This window comes from Scyliorhinus canicula, chromosome 9 (assembly GCF_902713615.1).
Source record: "Scyliorhinus canicula chromosome 9, sScyCan1.1, whole genome shotgun sequence".
NCBI classification, from domain to species: Eukaryota; Metazoa; Chordata; class Chondrichthyes; order Carcharhiniformes; family Scyliorhinidae; genus Scyliorhinus; species Scyliorhinus canicula.
This window is the reverse complement of record NC_052154.1, coordinates 79,722,625-79,749,164: the sequence shown is the minus strand read 5'-3', so window position 1 is coordinate 79,749,164 and position 26,540 is coordinate 79,722,625. Positions and strand designations below refer to the sequence as shown.

The 26,540-nt window shown below is 47.2% G+C and overlaps 1 protein-coding gene across 2 annotated transcripts in view; it reads left to right on the top strand.

Moving 5' to 3' along the window:
- The window catches only part of LOC119971461 (diacylglycerol O-acyltransferase 1-like), a 423,136-nt gene that overhangs the window by 55,118 nt on the left and 341,478 nt on the right, over nucleotides 1-26,540 (top strand). Inside the window, exon 3 of one of the 2 annotated variants that reach the window (XM_038807020.1) lies at nucleotides 25,922-25,962. The exons of the other annotated variant lie outside the window; for it this stretch is intronic. Within the exon in view, the coding sequence (XP_038662948.1) occupies nucleotides 25,922-25,962 (41 nt within the window). The remainder of the gene's footprint in view (nucleotides 1-25,921; nucleotides 25,963-26,540) is intronic. 2 annotated transcript variants of the gene reach the window in all.

Sequence of the window (26,540 nt, the reverse complement as noted above, 5' to 3'; positions counted from 1 at the left end):
ACACTCTGGCCTAGTGGCCTTTCTTCCCGCAGCTGCTGCAGGTCGCGGATCAGGCTGGGTAGTGCTGCTTTGGCCACAGAAATGGCAGGCTGGGGCAGCTGAGTAGCTGGCTGGGGCAGCAGAGTGACTGGCTGGGGCCGCAGAATAACTGGCTTTGGCAGCGCAGTAGCTGGGGGGTCGTGCAGCACAGGCCTGGGGGAGTTGTTGGTCGGGGTCGCACGATGAGGTCGCGGAGTCCGCGGGAAACGAGGTGAGGCTGCGGAAGGAGACTTCCATAGTGGTAGCAGCCTCCATAGTAGTATCTAAGTACTGGGCCCCCTTTTCTAGCCGTCTTTGGCGCACATAGTTCGATCTAAGGCCCGCTACGAAAACGTCCCGCACGGCAAGCTCCCTATGTTCAGCCGTGGTAACGGCCTGATAATTACAGTCATTAGAGAGATTGTTCAGTTCACGTACAAACTCGGCTAGCGTTTCTGTAGGTCGCTGACGGCGAGTCGTAAACACGTGGCGTGCATAAACCTCGTTAATGGGCCTAACGTACATTTTGTCCAATATCGCCAGCGCTGCGGTGTAAGAACCAGCCGGGTTTAGCTGCTTGGAGATTCTGTGGCTTACCCTCGCGTGCAGTAGGCTGAGCTTTTGTTCCTCCGTTGTTCCAGTGGTGCTGGCTTCTGCCAGGTAGGCCTTAAAACATCTCAGCCAGTGGGAGAAAATTTATTTAGCCTCTGCATCCTGCGGGTCGAGTTCTAGGCGTGGCGTACGGGCTTGAGGACTGCTTCCATGATTTACTTCGACTGTTTCGTAAGTATATTAAGTTGATGGAACCATCAATTCTACGGACATGTGCTTGTAGGATTAGAATAGCGGTTTTAATATACTTACAACAGAGCCAGCCTGTTCGCCGTTGAACTTTCGATGAACTGGCCGGCTGGCTCTGTGGCACGGATATTTATACAGCAGCTCCAGGGGGAGGAGTTCTGGCCGGAGCCAAGGGGGGAGCCCAGTACAAACTCTCGAGTACTCCCAGAGCTACTTCCCTGGTGGTCAGGTAGTGCAACTGCACTTACAATATCGGTACATATATACAATGGGAACAGAGTGACATTGTTAACTTATAATACCGTGTGAATCTCATTCACCACATTCAGAAGGGAACGGAGGAGAGGAGTAGAGCATTAGTCATTGGGGACTCCATAGTTAGGGGGACAGATAAGAGATTCTATGGGAATGAGAGAGACTTGCGGTTGGTGTGTTACCTCCCAGGTGCCAGGGTCCGTGATGTCTCGGATCGTCTTTTCGGGATCCTTAAGAGGGAGGGGGAGCGGCCCCAAGTCGTGGTCCACATAGGCACCAACGACATAGGTAGGAAAAGGGATGGGGATGTAAGGCAGGTATTCAGGGAGCGAGGGTGAAATCTTAGAGCTAGAACAGAGTTATTATCTCTGGGTTGTTTCCTGTGCCATGTGCTAGCGAGATGAGGAATAGAGAGAGAGAACAGTTCAATACGTGGCTACAGGGATGGTGCAGGAGGCAGGGATTCAAATACCTGGATAATTGGGGCTCATTCTGGGGTTGATGGGACCTCTACAAACAGGATGGTCTACATATGAACCAGAGGGGTACCAATATCCTGGGCGGGGGGGGGTGGGGAATTTGCTAATGCTCTTCGGGAGGGTTTATACTAATTCAGCAGGGGGATGGGAACCTGAATTGTAGCTGCAGTGTACAGGAGGTTGAGAGTAGTAAGGTCTTGAGTAAGGTTTCAAGGTTGCAGGAGTGTACCGGCAGGCAGGAAGGTGGTTTGAAGTGTGCCTACTTCAACACCAGGAGCATCCGGAATAAGGTGGGTGAACTTGCAGCATGGATTGGTACCTGGGACTTCGATGTTGTGGCCATTTTGGAGACATGGCTAGAGCAGGGACAGGAATGGTTGTTGCATGTTCCGGGGTTTAGAATTTCAGTAAGCTCAGGGAAGGTGGTAAAAGAGGGGGAGGTGTGGCATTGTTAGTCAAGGACAGTATTACGGTAGCAGAAAGGATGTTTGATGAGGACTCGTCGACTGAGGTAGTACGGGCTGAGGTTAAAAACAGGAAAGGAAAGGCCACCCTGTTGGGAGTTTTCTACAGGTCTCCCAAAAGTTCCAGAGATGTAGAGGAAAGGATTGCAAAGATGATTCTGGATAGGAGAGAAAGTAGCAGGGTAGATCATTTGCGGGACTTTAACTTTCCAAACATTGACCGGAAACGCTATAGTTTGAGTACTTTAGATGGGTCAGTTTTTGTCCAATGTGTGCAGGAGGGTTTCCTGACACAGTATGTAGATAGACCAACAAGTGGCGAGGCCACGTTGGATTTGGTACAGGATAATGAACCAGGCCAGGTGTTAGATTTGGAGGTAGGTGAGCACTTTGGTGATAGTGACCACAATTCAGTTACGTTTACTTCAGCGATGGAAAGGGATAGGTATATACCGCAGGGGAAGAGTTATAACTGCGATTGTGATGCGATTAGGCAACACTTAGGATGCATAGGATAGATGAACTTTTGTCCTAGGTTAATCATATAATTTTGGACAATTTTTCATGGCCAATCCACCCAACCTGCACATCCTAGGACTGTGGGAGGAAACCGGAGTACCCGGAGGAAACCCACACAGTCACGGGGAAGATGTGCAGACTCCACACAGACAGCGACCCAAGTCGAAATCGAACTTGGGACCCTGGAGCTGTGAAGCAATTGTGTTATCCACAATGCTACCGTGCTGCACTTAAGAAGTTAACCTACACTCCATTATTCTACCCTAATCCATGTACCTATCCAATAGCCGCTTGAAGGTCCCTAACTTTTCCGACTCAACTACTTCCACAGGCAGTGCATTCCATTCCCCCACTACTCTCTGGGTAAAGAACCTACCTCTGACATCCCCTCTATATCTTCCACCATTTATCTTAAATTTATGTCCCCTTGTAATGGTGTGTTCCACCCGGGGAAAAAGTCTCTGACTGTCTACTCTATCTATTCCCCTAATCATCTTATAAACCTCTATCAAGTCACCCCTCATCCTTCTCCGTTCTAATGAGAAAAGGCCTAGCACCCTCAACCTTTCCTCGTATGACCTACTCTCCATTCCAGGCAACATCCTGGTAAATCTCCTTTGCACCTTTTCCAAAGCTTCCACATCCTTCCTAAAATGAGGTGACCAGAACTGCACACAGTACTCCAAATGTGACCTGACCAAGGTTTTGTACAGCTGCATCATCACCTCACGGCTCTTAAATTCAATCCCTCTGCTAGTGAACGCTAGCACACCATAGGCCTTCTTCACAGCTCTATCCACTTGAGTGGCAACTTTCAAAGATCTATGAACATAGACTCCAAGATCTCTCTGCTCCTCCACATTGCCAAGAACCCTACCATTAACCCTGTATTCCGCATTCATATTTGTCCTTCCAAAATGGACAACCTCACACTTGTCAGGGTTAAACTCCATCTGCCACTTCTCAGCCCAGCTCTGCATTCTATCTATGTCTCTTTGAAGCCGACAACAGCCCTCCTCACTATCCCCAACTCCACCAATCTTCGTATCATCTGCAAATTTACTGACCCACCCTTCAACTCCCTCATCCAAGTCGTTAATGAAAATCACAAACAGCAGAGGACCCAGAACTGATCCCTGCAGTACGCCACTGATAACTGGGCTACAGGCTGAATATTTGCCATCCACCACCACTCTCTGTCTTCTATCGGTTAGCCAGTTTGTTATCCAACTGGCCAAATTTCCCACTATCCCATGCCTCCTTACTTTCTGCATAAGCCTACCATGGGAAACCTTATCAAATGCCTTACTAAAATCCATGTACACTACATCCACTGCTTTACCTTCATCCACATGCTTGGTCACCTCCTCAAAGAAGTCAATAAGACTTGTAAGGCAAGACCTACCCCTCACAAATCCATGCTGACTATCCCTAATCAAGCAATGCCTTTCCAGATGCTCAGAAATCCTATCCCTCAGTACCCTTTCCATTACTTTGCCTACCACCGAAGTAAGACTAACTGGCCTGTAATTCCCAGGGTTATCCCTATTCCCTTTTTTGAACAGGGGCACGACATTCGCCACTCTCCAATCCTCTGGTACCACCCCTGTTGACAGCGAGGACGAAAAGATCATTGCCAACGGCTCTGCAATTTCATTTCTTGCTCCCCATAGAATCCTTGGATATATCCCGTCAGGCCCGGGGGACTTGTCTATCCTCAAGTTTTTCAAAACGCGCAACACATCTTCCTTCCTGACAAGTATCTCCTCAAGCTTATCAGTCTGCTTCACGCTGTCCTCTCCCAACAATATGGCCCCTCTCGTTTGTAAATACTGAAGAAAAATACGTGTTCAAGACCTCTCCTATCTCTTCAGACTCAATACACAATCTCCCGCTACTGTCCTTAATCGGACCTACCCTCGCTCTAGTCATTCTCATATTTCTCACATATGTGTAAAAGGCCTTGGGGTTTTCCTTGATCCTACCCGCCAAAGATTTTTCATGCCCTCTCTTAGCTCTCCTAATCCCTTTCTTCAGTTCTCTCCTGGCTATCTTGTATCCCTCCAGCGCCCTGTCTGAACCTTGTTTCTTCAGCCTTCCATAAGTCTCCTTCCCCTTAACAAGACATTCAACCTCTCTTGTCAACCATGGTTCCCTCACTCGACCATCTCTTCCCTGCCTGACAGGGACATACATATCAAAGACACGCAGTACCTGTTCCTTGAACAAGTTCCACATTTCACTTGTGTCCTTCCCTGACAGCCTATGTTCCCAACTTCTGCACTTCATGGGGAAGGAAACTGCACGGGCTGGGCACAATTGAAATGTGGAGCTTGTTCAAGGAACAGCTACTGCGTGTCCTTGATAAGTATGTACCTGTCGGGCAGGGAGGAAGTGGTTGAGCGAGGGAACCATGGTTTACTAAAGTAGTTGAATCACTTGTCAAGAGGAAGAAGGAGGGTTATGTAAAGATGAGACGTGAAGGTTCAGTTAGGGCGCTTGAGAGTTACAAGTTAGCCAGGAAGGACCTAAAGAGAGAGCTAAGAAGAGCCAGGAGGGGACATGAGAAGTCCTTGGCAGGTAGGATCAAGGAAAAGCCTAAAGCTTTCTATAGGTATGTCAGGAATAAAAGAATGACTAGGGAAAGAGTAGGACCAGTCAAGGACAGTAGTGAGAAGTTGTGCGTGGAGTCCAGGGGATAGGAGAGGCGCTAAATTAATATTTTTCATCAGTATTCACACGAAAAAGACAATGTTGTCGAGGAGAATATTGATATACAGGCTACCAGACTAGACAGGATGAGGTTCATAAGGAGGAGGTGTTAGCAATTCTGGAAAGTGTGAAAATAGATAAGTCCCCTGGGCCGGATGTGATTTATCCTAGGATTCTCTGGGAAGCTAGAGAGGAGCCTTTGGCTTTGATCTCTATGTCATCATTGTCTACAGGAATAGTGCCAGAAGACTGGAGGATGGTAAATGTCCCCTTGTTCGAGAAGGGGAGTAGAGACAACCCCAGTAACTATAGACCAGTGAGCCTTACTTCTGTTATGGGCAAAGTCTTGGAAAGGATTATAAGAGATAGGATTCATAATGATCTAGAAAGGAATAATTTGATTAGGGATAGTCAACATGGTTTTGTGAAGGGTAGGTCATGCCTGACAAATCTTATTGAGTTATTTGAGAAGGTGACCAAACAGGTGGACGAGGATAAAGCAGTTGATGTGGTGTATATGGATTTCAGTAAAGCGTTTGATAATGTTCCCCACGGTAGGCTACTGCAGAAAATACAGAGGCATGGGATTGAGGGTGATTTAGCGGTTTGGATCAGAAATTGGCTAGCTGTAAGAAGACAGAGGGCGGTGTTGATGGGAAATGTTCAGCCTGGAGTTCAGTTACTAGTAGTGTACCACAAGGATCCGTTTTGGGGCCACTGCTGTTTGTTATTTTTATAAATGACCTGGAGGAGGGCATAGAAGGATGGGTGAGTAAATTTGCGATTACATTAAAGTTGTGGACAGTGCGGAAGGATGTTGCAGGTTACAGAGGGACATAGATAAGCTGCAGAGCTGGTCTGAGAAGTGGCAAAGGGAGTTTAATACAGAAAAGTGTGAGGTGATTCATTTTGGAAGGGGTAACAGGAATACAGAGTACTGGGCTAATGGTAAGATTCTTGGTAGTGTGGATGAGCAGAGCGACCTCGGTGTCTATGTGCATAGATCCCTGAAAGTTGCCACCCAGGTTGATAGGGTTGTTAAGAAGGCGAACGGTGAGTTAGCTTTTATTGGTAGGGATTGAGTTTTGAAGCCATGAGGTCATGTTGCAGCTGTACAAACCTCTGGTGTGGCCGCATTTGGAGTATTGCGTGCAGTTCTGGTCGCCGCATTATAGGAAGGATGTGGAAGCATTGGAAAGGATGCAGAGGAGATTTACCAGGATGTTGCCTGGTATGGAGGGAAGATCTTATGAGGAAAGGCTGAGGGACTTGAGGCTGTTTTCATTAGCGAGAAGAAGATTAATAAGTGACTTAATAGAGGCATACAAGATGATCAGAGGATTAGATAGGGTGGACAGTGAGAGCCTTTTTCCTCGGATGGTGATGGCTAGCACGAGGGGACATAGCTTTAAATTGAGGGGAGATAGATATGGGACAGATGTCAGAGGTAGGTTCTTTACTCAGAGAGTAGTAAGGGCGTGAAATGCCCTGCCTGCAGCAGTAGTGGACTTGCCAACATTAAGGGCTTTTAAGTGGTCATTGGATAAACATATGGATGTTAATGGAATAGTGTAGATGGGCTTTAGATTGGTTTCACAGGTCGTCGCAACATCGAGGGCCGAAGGGCCTGTACTGCGCTGTAATGTTCACTGTTCTATTCAACTGCAACGGGCAAACATAGCCTCCTAAATGGAGAGCCTTGACAAGTCTAGCCGCCAGGACTGAGTGCTAAACCCCTGCTTCCCCTGCAGTAGGGTAGCACTTTTGAGGAGTGCTAACACCTCATGGGCCACTGATTGAGCTTGGCCACACCCCATCTGATTGGTGGGTATGAGGGTGTCTGAAGGGGCTCCATGGGTGCACTTCTAGATGACTCTTTTAGCATTCAAAGTGCAGAGTGAGCAGTCAGCATTGTAAGCAACCAGGAACCTGTAAGTAGCACCAGATGGGTACATTTGAAGGACATACTTTAGCAATAGCGGTCTTAGCCATCCCACCCCGATTCCGAGGGGCAGTCCAAGTCCACGGACCTGACACCAAGTCCTTCCCTGCTAATGTCCCCAGCACAGGCAAGCCCAACAATTGTTGAGGGTTTTTGAGTGTTTTTCAGCCTCCCCCTCCCCCTCAACATGGCGGCACCCAGTCCCCACTCGTAAATACTTGCACCAATTTGCGCCTGCAAGATTTCTACCTACAAAGCGCAGGGGGTCTTTGGGGTGGAGGTTGGGGGGAAGGGGGAGCATTAAGTCTCGAGGCGCAAATTATTTTTAAATCCATGCAAATGTTGGTTTTGTATGGACCCGCCTGCACGGGGCACAAACTTCAATATCGCCGCCAGCGAAGGACTCTGCATGGCGTCGGAATTGGCCTAGAGCACAAATGTATTTTTTTCATTTTGCACGATTTTCCGCTCGATCGTGATTCTCACCTCTGGCGTCAGAAAGCCGAGAATTCAGCTCTTGATGTTCAAAATCCCTCTTGATAGAGGCTGTGCTAGATATTGTGGAAGTGAAATCATGTTTCATTTGTGGAGTTCTTTGAAGAAGTAATGTTTGCTGCGATAAAGGGGAACCGGTCGATGTTCTGTCTTTAGATTTCCTGAAGCTACTTAATAAGATGTCACAATAAAGGTTATTACAAAAAATAAAAGCTCATTGCAGGGGTGGGGGGGGGGGGGCAACATTGGATAGAGGATTGGCTAGCTATCAGGAAACAGGATAAGCATAAATGGTTATTTCCCTGATTGGCAAGGTGGAACAAGTGGTGTACCTCAGGAATCAGTGCTGGGGCCTCAACCTTTTACAATTTATATATATGTTTTGGATGAAGGGATGAAAGGTATGGTTGCTAAATTTGCTGATGACAAATAGATAGATAGGTTAGTTAGATGTGAAGAGGACGTCAGCAGACTATAAAGGGATAGGTTAAATACGGCGACAAAGACCTGGCAAATGGAATATAATGCGGGAAGGTGTAAAATTGTCCATTTTGGCAGGAATTGTTTTTTAAAAAGCATAGGCAAGATTGTCTGTTTCAGAGACGGAGTGATGACTCTGGGACTGAATAGATGGTGTTCTACGACTACGGAAGCGGTGCCAGTCCCAGAGAAATTTAGGATCCGTTAATGGGCTTGCACCAGCAACCCGTGGAACTATAGCAATAAATCAAATCAAATCCAATGAAAAACAGTGTCCGATTCGCCAGGCTCACGATTGCCATTCGAGAGACTGAAATGCTGCAGCCACATATCAGCACTCTCCACACACTCATCCCAGCCAACAAGATGGCAACCTGAGGAGTGGCACCCTGGTCCGTAGCTGTGGTGCTCGAGACCTTGCTGGATGACATGGAGGAGAGGTGAGACATCCTGTTCCTCGGGTTGGGAAAGAGGCTGCCACCCACTGCCGTACACGGGCCTGGGCACAGGCGGCAGAGGTTGTGAGTGCCATGGGGCCCACTGCCAGGACCGGCCAGCAGTGCCAGATAAAACTGCTTGTCCTCCTCAGAGCGACCAGGGTGAATAGCCAGTAACATCCCCTGCCGCCAATCCCTGTCCCACACACTCGTGACCGTCCTGCACCACATGCCTGCACCCATACCACCTGCCATGCCCTCTTCACAAAGACTACCAGCTGCCCATCCCCTGTGCTACCCGCGTCCTGCCTAACATTGTGCATTTTCTGTCCATCATCTCCCGCAGGATAAGGCAGTGCACAACCACAGGGGGAGAGAAAAGACTGGAGAAGGCCTGCTGGACCTGTGACCCCTCACCCAGACGGAGCGGCAGGCACTGAATCTGGTCGATGGACCCGGGGAGAGGGCAGTCGTTGAGGCTGAGGTCGGCATCAGGGAACCAAATGAGCTCTCACTGAGTTGCGGTATCCCTATGGCTCGCATGGCATAACCAACACACCACCCTGCCAACCCATCTCCCCCATGCCACATCACCACTCCCTCACATCCATCCCAACCACAGCAACTCACCACCTCCACACCATGCGATCCAACCATGCATCATGTTTTGTGTCTTGCAGGATCACCTGGCCTTTCTGGTGTCCATCAGCACAACCCCAGGATGCGTCAAGCGACGAGGTGGAACTGGACAGCGATGGGAATCCCGGAGCACCAGTCCGGGATGATTGACTTTCCATCACAACTGGCTCCAACGCCCTCCATCATCATACATAGAAACTTTGAAAACAGAAGCAGGAGAAGGCCATTCGGCCTTCCAAGCTTGCTCCACCATTCATTGTGATTATGCCTGATCATTGAGTTCAATACCCTGATCCACCCCTTCTTCTCATATCCCTTTAGCCGCAAGAGCTATATCGAATTCCTTCTTGAAATTACACAATGTTTTCGCCTCAACTACATTTTGTGGGAGTGAATTCCACAGATTCACCACTCTGGGTGAAGAAATGTTTCCTTACCTCAGTCCTAAAAGGTTTGCCCTTTATCCTCAAACTATATCCCCTCGTCCTGGACTTCCCCACCATTGGGAGCATTCTTTCAGAATCTACCCTGTCTAACCCTGTTAGAATTATATCGATTCAGTTTCTATCAGATCTCCACCACCTCTCCCCCAAAATCCATAGCAAGAACATCCTCAGAAAAGGACGCCAAAATTGCACACAATTCTCTAGGTGTGGCCTCACCAATGCCCTATACAATTGTAATAGAACATTCCTATTCTGATACTCAAATCCTCTCGCTATGAAGGCCAACATACATTTGCCTTCTTTACTGTCTGCTGTACCTGCACGCTAAGTTTCAGCGACTGATACACAAGGACACCAAGGTCTCGCTGAGTATCCACCTCTCTCAATTTACACCCATTCAAATAATTATCTGCCTTCCTATTTTTGCTACCAAAGTGGATAACCTCACATTTATCCACGTTATGCTGCACCTGCCATGCATATGCCCACTTAGCCTGTCCAAATACCGCTGAAGCATCTCTGCATTCTCCTCACAGTTCAACCTCCCACCCAACTTTGTATCATCTGCAAATTTGGAAATACTACATTTAGTTCCCTTGTCAAAATCATTAATGTATAGGGCGGAATTTAAAAAATATGTATATTTTTATTGCCGTTTTCCAGTTTTACAAAGTAACAGCTCGTGTATCTGGTATTTACATACATATTTGTGTCTTATTTACACCGGTTTTTACATGAGCTCCCCCCTCCCCCTTCCTTCGTTGATGGTTAAATTCCCCTCTTAGTATTTTTATTGTTGGGAGGGGGAAGGCCCAACATTTAAATCTTGGTAAGTGAAGGGTTTGGAGAGTTTTGAAACCAGTTCATGCAGGGGAAGTTTACCAGTTTTAGGGAGTTGGCTGATAAATTTTAACTACTCAACTCCAGCCCTTTTTGTTCTTTTCATGTTTGCGATATCTTGAGTACGGTTTTTCCTTCTTGGCCCAGCTACCCACACGTATATATCCTGGTCCTGTCCCAAACTCGTAAGCTTCTGGGTCTCCTTCTTTAGCACCATGTCGGAGATACTTAATTTGGATTTGGACTCATGTCCACTGGTGGCCATATTTAGGGTTTCGGATTTGCATGTGATTCCGTCTGGGGTATAGAATCATAGAATTTACAGTACAGAAGGAGGCCATTCGGTCCATTGATTCTGCACCTGCCCTCAGAAAGAGAACCCCAGTTAAGCCGATGCCTCCATCCTATTCCCGTAACCTACTAACCCCACCTAATCTTTGGACGCTAAAGGGTAATTTAGCATAGCCAGTCCACCTAACCTGCACATCTTTGGACTGTGGGAGGAAACCACAGCACCCAAAGGAAACCCACGCAGACCTGGGATGGAAGTGCAAATTTCACATAGACAATCACCCGAGGTCGGAATTTAATCCCGGTCCCTGGAGCTGTGAGGCAGCAGTGCTAACCACTTAGCCCCTGTGCCGCCTAAGGCAAGCTACCATCACCATCACCTACCCCATCGCTGATAACATACACCCACAAGAAAGAGGCTTAAAATTCTGACTTCTCCACAAATGCTGCCAGATCTGCAGAGCATTTTCAACATTTTCAGTTTTTGTTTCAGACTTCCAGCATCTGCAGCGTTTTATTTCTGTAAATTCATATTGGATAGTGTTGATTGAAAATACTACACCACTGTGATGCACACAAGGCCTCATTCCAGAATGCACCCAAAATTATTTTGCCCACAGATGGTAGAATTGGGACCCCCAAGTAACAAAAGTAAATATAAAGATATTCAAATGAAAATAAAAAGGAAAACAAAAGACAGATTGAAAGTGAGTTTTGCATGTAGAAGTTGAATTACTTGCAATGAATAAAGTTACATATTATAACAGGCAACCTCATTTTATTTTGTCAAGAACTCTGAATTCTTACCTAAACAGTCTGAGCCTCAACAATTAATGATAGGAGGCCAGTCAAAGAAGAAAACTCAGTCAAGATACCCAGGCTCAATTCCGTCTAAATCCAACATCCATATTTTTCTCCAGGATCAGCAGACAGCAATTTGGAGCAAAATATTCCCCTTGTGTCAGTTGGTGTTATTTGGATTATTGTAGAACTATAAGGTGGAATTCCATTCTGATGCACAATTCTGCGTACTCTGTGATGTGGCGCGCGTGAAAAACAGCATTTTTCCCAACTGTGATGGTGGGTTTTCGTACCATATAACGCTTCCAGGCTAATGAAATATGCACGCACAGGAAACACACTTGATTGTTGGTGGATTGCCTTGGATTCACCCGCCTCACCGTGACCTCACCATTGCATCACTCTGGATGCCATTTTTGAAGTGTATCCGGGCACACCTATATTACTCAATGCAACCCAGGATTATCGTACAGCAACAAAATGGCCCCAAAAACTAAGCCCTGAAGTTAATGCATCCGATGCATCCCTGGACTGCCTGTAGTTGAGTCATGCTGTGGTGTCCTCCATTTCCACTCCAGCCACAGGTACACCAACCTCACCACTCCAGCCGAGGAGGCAGTGGCAATGGTGGTCAATGCCAACCCAGCACACAAGGGGTTTGTCACCCAGTGCAGGATGAGGATGAATAATTTCATCCGTGCTGCCAGGTTAAGCCCATCATTTAAATACTAAAACTAAACTGAACATATCTTACAGACTCACCTGCCCATCACGCATTCACATTCATCTCACACACGGCCAGCTCAAGGTACAGGACCACTCACTCTCACAAACACCTTTGCATTTCCATCAGGCTCATACCTTCTCAAGCTCGTATCCTCATCCCATCTATGGCTCCAATCACCATGCACATAGAAGAATCCTGATCATCTACCTTGTTATAGGCAGATGCTGTTGCCTCTTCCTCACTGATAGTCCGGAGGGGAATATTGCTTGGTTGGAGGTCACCCACTCCGCCCTGTGCCTCTGCTTGGTTGAGTGACTTATTGTCATCTGTAGCCATGCTGGCCACGCAAAATGGACACTGAGCCAAACTAAAATGGAAGGCTGCTGGGAAACAGACAGTTCAGCCAGAACAGCAGTCTGCAAAGAGCAGTTTGCATTCTGCAGCAGCAGAAACCAGTTTGGGCTCAGGTGAAAAGACCTTAGCTAGGTGCAAATGGCAAAACGCTTTGCATGCTAATGAGGCCATCAGACTTGAACACCCACACAATAGATACATTTGGTTCTGAATGGACACATTCCAATCAAGACCCAGACATCGAGGCACCAGAAACCTCCGAACAAAAGGACATAAGAAACGCCCCCTCCATCACGGAGACCCCCTCGCATTGGGGAATTAATCCAGTATCGATAAGAAATTGATCCAATAGGTAGAGCCCGCCCGAGAAGAGGGAAGGACAACGGAACCCCTATAAAAGATAGGGACCTCGTGTTGTCCGGTCTGTTAAACCCGTGCTCCGGCCCCGACTGACACCTGGTATCCTGACTCCAGCCGTTGAGCACCAGCCGCCGAAACCGTAAGTTCAACGCTCGCTACGCGATCCAAGCCCACTAGACTCCCAAGTGCCAGAACGCTTGCTGAAGGCTGCAGACAAAACCAGGACGAAGGCCTCGTTCTCTGACCTTGCCTGTTCCTGTTAGATAAGTATTCTGTTTGCTTATGTTTAGTTGTAGCTTAGTCTCTTAGTGTGTGCATGAGTATTTATTATTAACCGTATAATAAATATTGATCGTTTGAACTTGACTAATCGGTGTATCGTCTTTATTACTTTGAACTTGACCTTGGAATACTTGTGACGTTGCCTATACGGCAACTGGCGACTCCAGAGCTAAATAATTACATAGAACAGAGCCTAGCAGTGTTAAGCACACGTCGAACTCGGAGGCGTGTTAATACACTCCAATAAACGCGTTTTACGCCCATAGTAAAACGTGCAACATTTAGTGGCGACATCCGCCGGGACCCTGTTGTAAGTGGAAACACCACAGTGTCCAGGACCCTGAAATTTGAATTAGAACTCCAAATTGCAGAGAAAGAAAGAGATCACAAGTATTCAAGGTGTTCAAAATAATAAGCGAAATTCGGAAGTGTGTTTAGTGCATGCGTACTAACAGGGCTGTAAGGTAAAACTGAAAGCTTTTTGTTGCGACAAACTTTCGGTAGTTTTGTTAACGGAAAATAGCGTAAGCCGTACCCTTTTTTCAAAACACCACCCCAACAACCCCCTGTTCCAAATTATAAAAAGAGAGTCAGAGGAAATGGCCATGCAGGCAATGGAACGTCTGATGGATCCAGCAAAGTTTGTGGTCGCAGCGACCAGCAGCAGTAGCAGAGTAGGCCAGTGTCCCACGTGGGAGCTGGAACTCCGCAAATATCTGCAGGGAAAGGGATGGCCCCTTTGGAAAGAGTTTTGTGCAAATGAGGAGACAGGTCCCGGAAGTATAGGTCATACTTGGTGGGAGAACCTCTCTCAAATACACAAAAAGAGTTTAGGTAAAGCACGCAAGCCGATGGCGATTGTGTCCTGCTTGGCACAGTTGCGAGGCGCAGAGGAGGTCATCAGGACGCTCCGGGCAGATTTAGAGGAAAGGAACCGAATGAGTAAGGTCGATGTCAGGGACATCGAGAAAGAAAACCTGGATCTTAAAGGGAAGTTGGCAGAGAAGGGTAGAGAGGTGGATGATGCCAAGAGGGCTCACCAGTCTTGTCTAGCTCATCTGAACAGTTCCCAGACCCAGTATGAGAAAGCCTATCAGGACGTGCAACGTGCCGTTCTGATAAGACAGGAATCGGAAAAGCAGGTGGAGGCATTGCAGAGGCAATGTTCCGATCTCAAAGCAGCTTTGAGAGCACTCCATGCTGCAACAACCGAACAAAGACAAAGCACAGTTGACCACGCGAAATGCAGGAAACAGATTGCGGAACTGCAATCTCTGCTTTCGGTGCAGAATGGCTTCCAAAGCACCTTTGGAGCTCAGTTAGATGGGGAAAATGCCCCAGATTGGCAGGAATTAAGCGAGACAGCGCAGCGTTATGTTCAGGGAACATGTGCGCCAGCAGCTCAGCAGAAACGACAGGCACCCCAACCCCCCACAGCTCAGACCATAACCGCACCCATGAATCCCGTAACCACACAGAGGAAAGCCGAATCAGAAGGCGCCCCAGACATAACTTACACCACCCCTTTAACAGTAACCCAGCTAAGGGACGCTTGTGAAAAGATCACTCCGTTCCTCCCCACCGCAGACCCCCACCAGTTTTTCGCTAAAGTGAAACAGCAGGCTACCATGTACGGCCTGGATGAGAGAGAGCAGGTTAAGCTCACCGTGCTGAGCTTAGACCAGAGTGTAGTGGCAGCCCTCCCCGACCCACAAAACGTGGCAGGAGGCAGCCTAGAGGAGATGCACACTGCCATTTTAGATGCCATCGGGTACAATAGAGGTGACCCCGTAGAAGGCTTGAATAAGTGCAGGCAGAAGAGATCCGAACACCCCACAGCATTCGCAGGAAGGCTGTGGATTCATTTCAGCGCAGTTTTCGGACAGCTAGATAGAGCGCATTTAACCCGCGAAAACATGGTTAAGTGGACGCGCACAATTATCTCACACGCAACAGAAGCAGGACAGAGCGCTTGCAATAATTACGACCCCTCAGAAGAGGCCCATAACGAAAAATGGGTCCTCAAAAGATTGTCCCGCGCTTGGGAGCAATCGCTTCAGGCAAAAGCAAAGGTTAGATCCCCAGAAGAGGCTCAGGCTGCTGCAGATATCCAAGCAGTCAGAGAGCACCAGAAGCCCGCATGGGTAAATGAAGGCAAGAGCAGCCCTCAACAGAAAGGACAGGAATGCTATAACTGTGGACAGTTAGGGCATTGGGCTAAAGAATGCCAAGCACCCCAGCGATCTCAGAGAGGCCAGCAGACAGGCACTCTGAACCGAAACAAGGCAAAACCCATCCACAATGTAGCAGTACAGTCAGGACCCACCAATGTGGACGAGACGAACTGACGGTGTTCGGGCTCCCCCACTTGGGTCTGTGACACACTATGGGACTCATCAGGGAGGCCCGTAGTCACGGCAAAAGTCAAAGGGAAGCCCATAGAGTTACTGTGGGACACAGGAGGATCCCGCACCACCATTAACTCCACAACCACGGCACACGCAGACACGTGGCCGACCACCTCCACCATCACACTTAGCGGGTTCACCGGACACTCGCAGCAGGGACATATCACAGCACCCGTAGCGATCCAGCTAGGGAACATTAGCACAAGACACCCCGTAGTTTTAGTAAATCTTCCCCGGACAGCAGAACACATCCTGGGGATAGATTTTATGAACGCTCACAGCTTGTCGTTCGACCCAGTGAACCAGTGTGTCTGGCGAATGGCTAGATCAGACAGAGCCCCAGCCACCCTCACAGTAGGAGACTACGCTAATCGGATTAGCGCAGTGGGAGAGTACTCATTCGACCTGACTACACTCCACACCGACCGACAAATTAAGGCCCTACTAAACAAACACAGGACAGCATTTGCAAGTCACCGTCATGACTGTGGCAGAATGACTGGACAAGTTCATGTTACCGGACAGGACCCCCGACCGCAAAAGCAGTATAGATTTCCCCTCGAGGCAGAGGTGGAAATAGAAAAAGTTATAGGTAGCTTGTTGGACCAAGGTGTACTGAGAACGGTAGCCTCCACCAACAATGCCCCTATTTGGCCAGTGAGGAAGCCCGATGGATCATGGCGTCTGACCATCGATTATCGGGAACTCAACAAAGTAACCCCCGCAGTAGCCCCAACGGTAGCTACTAGTCCCGAGACCATGCTCAAGCAGGGTCTCAACGCCAAGTACTTCACGGTATTGGACATCAGTAATGGATTCTGGTCAATACCATTGGCAAAAGCGTGCCAATACAAATTCGCATTCACTTTTAAAACACAGCAGTACACGTGGACATGCCTCCCACAAGGATTCCACAATTCACCCTCCATTTTCCACCGACGGCTGGCAAGTGGATTAGAAAAATTTTCCCGACCCGATTGTCTGGTACAGTATGTAGACGACCTACTACTGCAGACAGACACAAAGGCAGAGCACCTTTCGCTTCTGGCCGAACTCCTGGAACTCTTAACTGAAATTGGCTGTAAAGTTAACCCGAAAAAGGCCCAAATATTGGAAAGTAAAGTGATGTATTTGGGAACAGTCATCACGCACGGCAAACGCGAGATCGAATTCAAAAGAATTGATTCGATCGTCAAATTGCCCCTTCCCCAGAATGTTTCAGCCCTCCGGTCGTTTTTAGGACTGGTTGGCTATTGTCGGAACCACATCGACGGATTCGCGACAAAAGCCGCCCCACTTTCAGACCTCCTTAAGAAAGGAGCCCCCTGGGAATGGCTTCCGCAGCATACAGGCGCTGTGGAAGAGTTGAAACGAGCCCTTAGTGCAGCACCCGCGCTGCTAGTCCCCGACCAACTTTCACCGTACGCAATCGAGGTAGCGAGCACCGATCTGACCCTCTCGGCCGTGTTGCTTCAGGAACGGCACGAGCAGCTAAGACCAGTGGCTTATGCCTCCCGACTGTTAGACCCGGTAGAACAAGGATTTTCAGCCTGTGAGAGGCACCTCCTTGCTGTCTTCTGGGCAGTGCAGTATTTCTCATACATCACCGGACTAAACCCCATCACCATTCTGACCGAACATACACCCACACAGCTACTACTAGACGGTCGACTGAAGGACGGTTCAGTTAGCCAGATTAGGGCAGCTAGGTGGACCCTACTTTTACAAGGACGGGACATTACAGTGAAACGGACACGCACCCACACATACTTAGCAGACAACCTCCAATACCCCGGACCGCCCCATGACTGTGAAATTGTAGCTCCCCTGCATAACACAGGACCCTTTTTAGCAAAAACACCCCCCAGGAAGATAGGGAACCCGAAACAAAGCCCCCAGCCCACAGACACGTGTGGACCCTTGAGGATTTATGTAGACGGTTCCTCCACAGTTTTAAATGGTGAGCGTATCACAGGATGCGGCATCTATGTAGAGGACGCGCAGGGGCGCGCTCTCGAAGAGATAGCTCTTAAGTTACCAGGTCACTTAGGCGCGCAGGCAGCAGAGCTAGCAGCCATAGCGTACATAGTGGACCACCCCGATTCTTTCCCCAGCCCAGCAGACATATATTCAGACAGCTTATATGTCTGCAATAGCCTGACAGATTTTCTGCCCCTGTGGAGGACACGAGGTTTTGTCTCCGCAGACGGAAAACCCCTTCCATCAGCCCCCTTACTCCAGCATATCCTAGAGAAAGCGAAGGACAGGACCTTCGGCATAATAAAAGTAAGAAGCCACCATAGGTCATCACCCCCTGGGAATGTAAAGGCCGACGCGTTGGCTAAGGCAGGTTCCAGGAGAGGACACTTATGGACCCCCCCAGCTAGCGCACCAGCTAGCGCCCCTGTGAGCGCAGTCCAAGTCTCACAGACTGATATTAAAGATCTCGTGGCAGCACAAAAACAGGACGGAGACCTCAGGGAGGTTTTCAAGGGAAACTTTGTGCCTGCTTACGAGCACTTTAAACACGCACTGACCACACATGAGGGTGTGATCATTAAGGACCAACTTTATGTGGTCCCACAGCAGGACAGGAATCAGATGATTGCCTTGTTCCATGACGGACACGGGCATCAGGGAATTGATGCAACAACGAGGCACCTCAGGCAACTCTGTTGGTGGCCTAATCTCAGGAATGATGTAACGCACTACATAGAGAATTGCCTGATTTGTGCTCAGAATAACCCGGAGAGGTATTCTAAGAAGGCACAACTTCGGCATACTCGCCCAGTTAACGGCCCTTGGACAAACCTCCAGATCGACTTTATAGGTCCATTGCCCCCTTGCAGGAATGGCTATAAATACGTTCTGGTGGTGATAGATACCTTTACCAAGTGGGTAGAGGCATTTCCCTCACGAACAAATACAGCAAAGACAGCTGCAAAGATCCTGACCCACCACATCTTCACGAGATGGGGTTTACCCCGAAGTATCGATTCGGACCAGGGATCTCACTTTACAGGACGGGTCATGAGGAACGTCCTGACAATATTCGGAATCAAACAGAACTTCCACATTGCGTATCATCCACAGTCCAGCGGGATTGTGGAGCGCATGAATCGGACCCTAAAAACTACCCTTAGGAAAATGGTTCAAGAGAACAATTCCACATGGGATTCAGTGCTCCCATTTGCACTTATGTTCATAAGGAACACTGTCTCCACATCTACAGGATACACACCACACACACTCATGACCGGACGCCCTATGAAAGGTACAGAATTCCTTTTAGGACTGGACATGACAAGCCCCGAAGTGACGGCCCTCACACATGAAAAGGCAGTTAAAGATCTAGTTGAGACTGTGAGGTCTGCACAGCTCGCAGCCGCAGTCCAGCTAGGGAAACGCCGACAGCAACGGACTGCCTGTTTCAATAAGACCGTCCACACCACAGAATTCCAGGTTGGGCAACAGGTAATGTTATCTGTTTATAACCCCAGCAGTTTTTTGGCTCCAAAATATTCCGGTCCCTACTCAATTTCGGACAAAATTAGCCCCTCCGTTTACAGGATAAAGTATCCTAATGGAAAGACCGCGTGGTTCCATATAAACCAGTTAAAGGCTTATGGAACACAGGCCAACCATGCTCACCATGTCCTGCTGGATGCAGCAGAACACTTCACCCCGCCCACCAGAGACACTTCTCCACCATCCCCCTCACAGCCCAGTTCATCAACGGACTCGCCCACGACTCCGCCCACAGACCACTACAGACCACGCCCCGACACGCCCACAAGCTGCCACAGCAGAGACAGTAGGACTGACTCTGAAGACAGCGACAGCACACAGCCATACAGCCCACACTGCACCAACTACGACCCCGACTCCAGTGACCCCATGGAAGTTACCTACCTCAAATATCCAGAACCACCACCCGACCCCGACTACCCCGACAACACACTCGACACTACACAATGGCACAGGGACAATTCCTACAGACTTGTCCGCAATGACGAGAGTGACCCCCGGTCACACAACTCCAAAATAGCATGCCTGATCCACACAAGGGTGTGGGATCCGGGAGAGCAGGACGACACGGTGTCTGACTCCCGACACGGCAACCCCTTTGTGACCCTGTTCACAGAGGCAGAATCAAAGTGAGGTGTCCAGATGATGTAAGATAGGAATCGTTTGAGGGAAACGATGTCCTTTCTGATGGAACCTGCACGTATGTTTGTCTTCGTTTTATGTTTGTTTGTTTTCAGGAATGTACATTGTTCAGTTGGAGGATGGACATCTTCTTTTCAGCTGAAAAGATTGTGACCACCTCACATACACGTTAGCTTGTCCGCAGATACTTTTGAGAACTTCGGTTTGATTGGAGATCTTTTCCAAAGTTGTAACACTTGTGACAGCCTGGTGAGCAGCTCACCGTATCGTCTAAAATATCTGAAGACCAGCTCATGTCCTCAGTTGGAGCATCTTGGCTCCCTTGGTTTTTTAGGTGCCCCTCTATTCGGCGAAATAGAGGCTGCAGGTCATGGTAAACACATTCGTACCCGTTTCTTTCCAGGTTACTCAGGCAGTGGACAAACGGCACTGAGGACCCGCCCTGTCTGAGAACCAACCCTTGGTCAGCCAAGCTCGGGTATGGCACAGCACGCCCTACCCGGGGATCCCATCCAACTCGTACCCGTAGCGGCCCATACGCAACTCATTCAGATGTTTATTTCCAAGTTTGTTTTCATTTTAGGTTAGGTAGCCCTTCGGCCGCCATCCCACATGCTATTTACATCCGGGAACATTCGGATGGTAAATCAGCAAAGCCTGCGAGACGGCTCGCAGAAGGAAGGATTGTTAGGTGTATGCTGGTCTTTAAATTCGCTTTTTGAAAAAAAAATGAGGGGAGTCACAGGGTGTGACTTAGCCAGTCATTTTAAAGGGTCAATTGGGTTTTGAAAGACAGATGCACTAACAAGTAAAGGTCTTAAACTGTGTATTGACAGATACTGTGCTTGATCCCAAAGGTTTCAAAGGACGAGACAGAGGTCGAAGCCAGGATTGTCAACACCGGAGGAAGAAGGAAGAGAAAGAAGAAGAACAGCAAAATGATGGAAGCCCACTTATTACTGTTTAATGTCATATGTATATGTGTGGAAACAAGACACGTTTCCCCCACAACCCCCACCGTAAATGTTTCCATTACAACAAACCCCCAGTGCTCAGCTCTGATCAGCGAGGTTCAGACCTGGTGTACTAAATTCATGACGTGGTACTCCATGTCCTACATAATCGAATCACTGTTGGTGATCGCGATCCTCATCATCCTAGTGCAGACCCTCAGGTTGAGGAAATGGAAGAGGAGAGCCTCTCGTTCCAGCACCTCACCCATCTATAGAGTGCAATCCCCCATCTTCGGATTCCACCAAACCCCTCAACCCCTCACTGATTACAACACTCTGTAAATAAAATTCAGCCATGTATTATATTGTTCCATACTCGACTGCCGAGTTGGGAAGTGTGATGTTGTGGTGTGAATGGTTAAGATTTTAGAGTGATTAAATGTTTAAGTTAAGGTTAAGGTTAATAGTGATAGGTAGAGGTTCCCAATTGTAGTAATGCATGTCCCTTTGACATAGGGCCAAGTAGAAATGTTAGTTAAAAATTTTTTTCTCTTCTTCCCATAGTTTAGAACAGAGTAGAACAGGAACTGGCAAGAGGTCAGAACACAAGGAGGCAAAGAACATAGGTGATCCTTCACAATAGTATGATTGTGAGGATCACAAGGAGGGAATGTAGCCATGCTGGCCACGCAAAATGGACACTGAGCCAAACTAAAATGGAAGGCTGCTGGGAAACAGACAGTTCAGCCAGAACAGCAGTCTGCAAAGAGCAGTTTGCATTCTGCAGCAGCAGAAACCAGTTTGGGCTCAGGTGAAAAGACCTTAGCTAGGTGCAAATGGCAAAACGCTTTGCATGCTAATGAGGCCATCAGACTTGAACACCCACACAATAGATACATTTGGTTCTGAATGGACACATTCCAATCAAGACCCAGACATCGAGGCACCAGAAACCTCCGAACAAAAGGACATAAGAAACGCCCCCTCCATCACGGAGACCCCCTCGCATTGGGGAATTAATCCAGTATCGATAAGAAATTGATCCAATAGGTAGAGCCCGCCCGAGAAGAGGGAAGGACAACGGAACCCCTATAAAAGATAGGGACCTCGTGTTGTCCGGTCTGTTAAACCCGTGCTCCGGCCCCGACTGACACCTGGTATCCTGACTCCAGCCGTTGAGCACCAGCCGCCGAAACCGTAAGTTCAACGCTCGCTACGCGATCCAAGCCCACTAGACTCCCAAGTGCCAGAACGCTTGCTGAAGGCTGCAGACAAAACCAGGACGAAGGCCTCGTTCTCTGACCTTGCCTGTTCCTGTTAGATAAGTATTCTGTTTGCTTATGTTTAGTTGTAGCTTAGTCTCTTAGTGTGTGCATGAGTATTTATTATTAACCGTATAATAAATATTGATCGTTTGAACTTGACTAATCGGTGTATCGTCTTTATTACTTTGAACTTGACCTTGGAATACTTGTGACGTTGCCTATACGGCAACTGGCGACTCCAGAGCTAAATAATTACATAGAACAGAGCCTAGCAGTGTTAAGCACACGTCGAACTCGGAGGCGTGTTAATACACTCCAATAAACGCGTTTTACGCCCATAGTAAAACGTGCAACACATCCCGACACTTGGAGAAAATCAAATTCACCAGCAGGTCAGTGGAGAAGTTCTACTTCAGATGGCAACCATTTATTTCCTTTTATAAGGATCTAGTCACCGTCAGCTGTTAAGGGGTTCAGTTTAGTTTTAGTATTTAAGTTAATTATGTGTTTTTCAAAACTTTTATATTTGCTTGTGATTTTCTGCATTTTATCCTCGTTTGTGTTGATTATTATTTAAAAGCTTCAATAAACATTAAAAAAGCCTCTTGCTGATTCCATCATCTGGGATCAACCCGAGAATGGCCTCTTCATTCCTGTGCTTACTCTGTTCCGAGAGTAGTGCCCAGATCAGCACGGTAGCATGGTGGTTAGCATAAATGCTTCACAGCTCCAGGGTCCCAGGTTCGGTTCCCGGCTGGGTCACTGTCTGTGTGGAATCTGCACGTCCTCCCCGTGTGTGCGTGGGTTTCCTCCGGGTGCTCCGGTTTCCTCCCACAGTCCAAAGATGTGCGGGTTAGGTGGATTGGCCATGCTAAATTGCCCGTAGTGTCCTAAAAAGTAAGGTTAAGGGGGGAGGGGGGTTGTTGGGTTACGGGTATAGGGTAGATACATGGGTTTGAGTAGGGTGATCATTGCTCGGCACAACATTGAGGGCCGAAGGGCCTGTTCTGTGCTGTACTGTTCTATGTTCTATCTCCCGAGACAAAAATTTATTGGTTTTGAACAATTCCGATTTTCAGAAACACAACCTTGGACATCGTACTTGTACAAACAGTAAATGGCAACATCATAAATTATTTTGCAATGGAAGTTGACTATACTTTTCCTAAAGTCTAACTACAGAGCAGTGGGATATCTCCTGACAACTGGCTTACAAATGTCATTGACTAGAGCTTTCTCACTTAAGAATGTTCATGATACAAGAAAATGATGGGATGAAAATATCTTTCTTAAAAATAGAAAATTACTTATTTAGATATAACTGAACCTCTGCTTTCCAGGCTACGTGTAGTATATTAGTTAATATGGAAAGCAAACTTCTATTGCAATGAATGGATCAGAATATTGAAAGTTTGAGAAAAATGGTGCACCTTTTTACTTGGTTTAAAATATGACCTTTTTATGTAATAGCTTTCAAAAGTACAGGGTGTTGAAATTTTATTTTATGTACAATTCAAATTGAACCCCAGATTTTCTTCAGTTTTCCACTTTCTAAATGGGTGAAAATTTTACTGGAGCCTAGATGATTCAGTGTACAGTACTTGCTTATGTAGATGAGATCTGTTGAATGGAATATATATTGAAACTTTTAGTAATACCGTGCTTGTGAATAATTGTTTTTTTATTAATTCTTGGGATGTTAGTGTCAGTAACAAGGCCAGCATTTATTGGCCATCACTAGTTGCCCTTGTGAAGGTGGTGATGAACCACTCGGTGTAGGTACACCAATAGTGTAGCAATTTGATCCAACTGAGTGGCTTCCTAATCCATTTCAGAGGGAAGTTAAGAGTCAACCACATTGTTATGATTCTAGAGTCACATGAAGGCCATATCAGGTAAGGATGGTAAATTTCCTCTCTGAAGGACATTTGTAAATAAATGGGTTTTTCAAAAATCTGATGTTGATCATGATTATTATTACTAAGAATGTATTAATTAATTGAACTTAAATGCCCACAACGGCCATTTGAACTCATGACTACAGAACATTAGGCCAGGCCTCTGAAATTCTAGTCCAGTAACGTAACCACTCTACTATCATCACCTGTAGTGCAAGTGACGGCAACAGTGGGATTTCCCCCAGCCATATATTTTGGTGATATCCTGAAAGTGACCTCAAATGATACTGTCTTAGTTTCCCAGAGATACTGTTAAACAGGTGTAGTTGCTGTGAAATCAATTTCAAAAATGGTATTTAGCAAATATTGGGCTGGATTCTCCCGCCCCGCCCAATGCAAGAGTGCCACTGGCGAGCCGCATACAATGGAGAACTCCATTGACCTTGGGCAGGACTCTCCGGTCACCAGGCGGACACGGCCGGAGATTCCCGCCCATTGTTAACTGTGCCTTGGATGCCAGTTTCATGGTACAATATGCCTCTGTTCATTTGCCACTCAGCTTGAATCGATGTCCTCTGGTTCTCGACCTTTCCACCAATAGGAATAGTTTCTCTCTACTCTATCCAGACTCCTTATGATTTTGAACATCACTGAGCATCTATCAAATCACTTCTCAACCTTCGAAGAACACTTTAGCTTCGTTAATCTAACAATAATAATAATCTTTATTGTCACAAGTAGGCTTACATTAACACTGCAATGAAGTTACTGTGAAAAGCCCCTAGTCGCCACAATTCAGCTCATGTTTGGGTACCGAGGGAGAATTTAGAATGTCCAATTTAACAAACAACACGTCTTTCGGGACTTGTGGGAGGAAAAATGGTATTTAGCAAATATTGGGCTGGATTGGGATTGGGATTGGGCTCCCTCGTGGGAGGAAACCGGAGCACCCGAAGGAAACCCACGCAGACACAGGGAGAATGTGCAGACTCCGCACAGACAGTGACCCAAGCTGGAAATCAAACCTGGGACCCTGGCGGTGTGATTTAACTCCATCATCCCTGGAGCCATTCTCATAAATCTTTTTTGCACCCTCTCCAATGCCTTCACATCATTTCTAAATGTGGTGCTCAGAATTAACATAAATCTCCAATTACGGATGAACCAGTGTATTATAAAGTTTTACAATAACGTCCTTGCCTCTGTAAGGAAACACGGTAGCACAAGTGGATAGCACTGTGGCTTCACAGCGCCAGGGTCCCAGGTTAGATTCCCCGCTGGGTCACTGTGCTGAGTCTGCATGTTCTCCCCGTGTCTGCGTGGGTTTCCTCTGGATGCTCCGGATTCCTCCCACAGTCCAAAGACGTGCAGATTAGGTGGATTGGCCATGCTAAATTGCCTTTAGGAGGGGTTATGGGGAAAGGGTGAAAGTGAGGGCTTAAGTGGGTCGGTGCAGACTTGATGGGCCGAATGGCCTCCTTCTGCACTGTATGATCTATGTTCTATGTACATAGAGGGATAAAGTTCATGACCCTGAATACATAATTAACCATTTTCTCAACCTGCCGTGCCTCCTTCCAATAATTTGAACACATGAATTTGTCTTTTACTTTTCAGTTTTATTTTCACTTGGACAGAAGAAATTACAGGCTATTGGTGGAACTGCACTTCAGCAAAAAGTTAACATTATTCACAGCCTAAAATACTATGTGAACTATAGATCGTTCACACTGAAGTAATATAGTGTATTTCACATAAATTGGGACCTTTTCCACTTGCCATACTCTTAACTTTTTAATAGACTGATGTAGTAGCATTACTACAATATACAAGTTAGATTTTAAGAAGTAAATATATTTATATTAGTTTCCTTGTCCTTTCCCAGATTTTGACTCATGCATATATGGTTTTGGAAAACTTGATCACGTATGTATTGTACCTATGATTATGTGCTGTTTCTGCTTAAAATATTTCATAAATGATAAATAAGTAAATGTTATTATCATTCTTGGTTTTCCACAGGTAAATGGGTCCAGGAGACTGCTTTTTGTTGAAATAGATGCCCTACAGTCAAATCCTGATCACAATTTATCAGAAACTAGTTCTTCTGGGTCACTGTCTGTGTGGAGTCTGCACGTCCTCCCCCTGTGTGCGTGGGTTTCCTCCGGGTGCTCCGGTTTCCTCCCACAGTCCAAAGATGTGCGGGTTAGGTGGATTGGCCATGCTAAATTGCCCGTAGTGTCCTAATAAAAGTAAGGTTAAGGGGGGGGGGGGGGGGGGGGGGGGGGGGGTTGTTGGGTTACGGGTATAGGGTGGATACGTGGGTTTGAGTAGGGTGATCATGGCTCGGCACAACATTGAGGGCCGAAGGGCCTGTTCTGTGCTGTACTGTTCTATGTTCTATGTTTAAAACACAGCAATTTTAAGAGTCCAAGATAAATGTGATTAAAATTAACTGGACTAGCCTAACCATTAGTTTAGGCTCTGACTCAAATGGGCACACT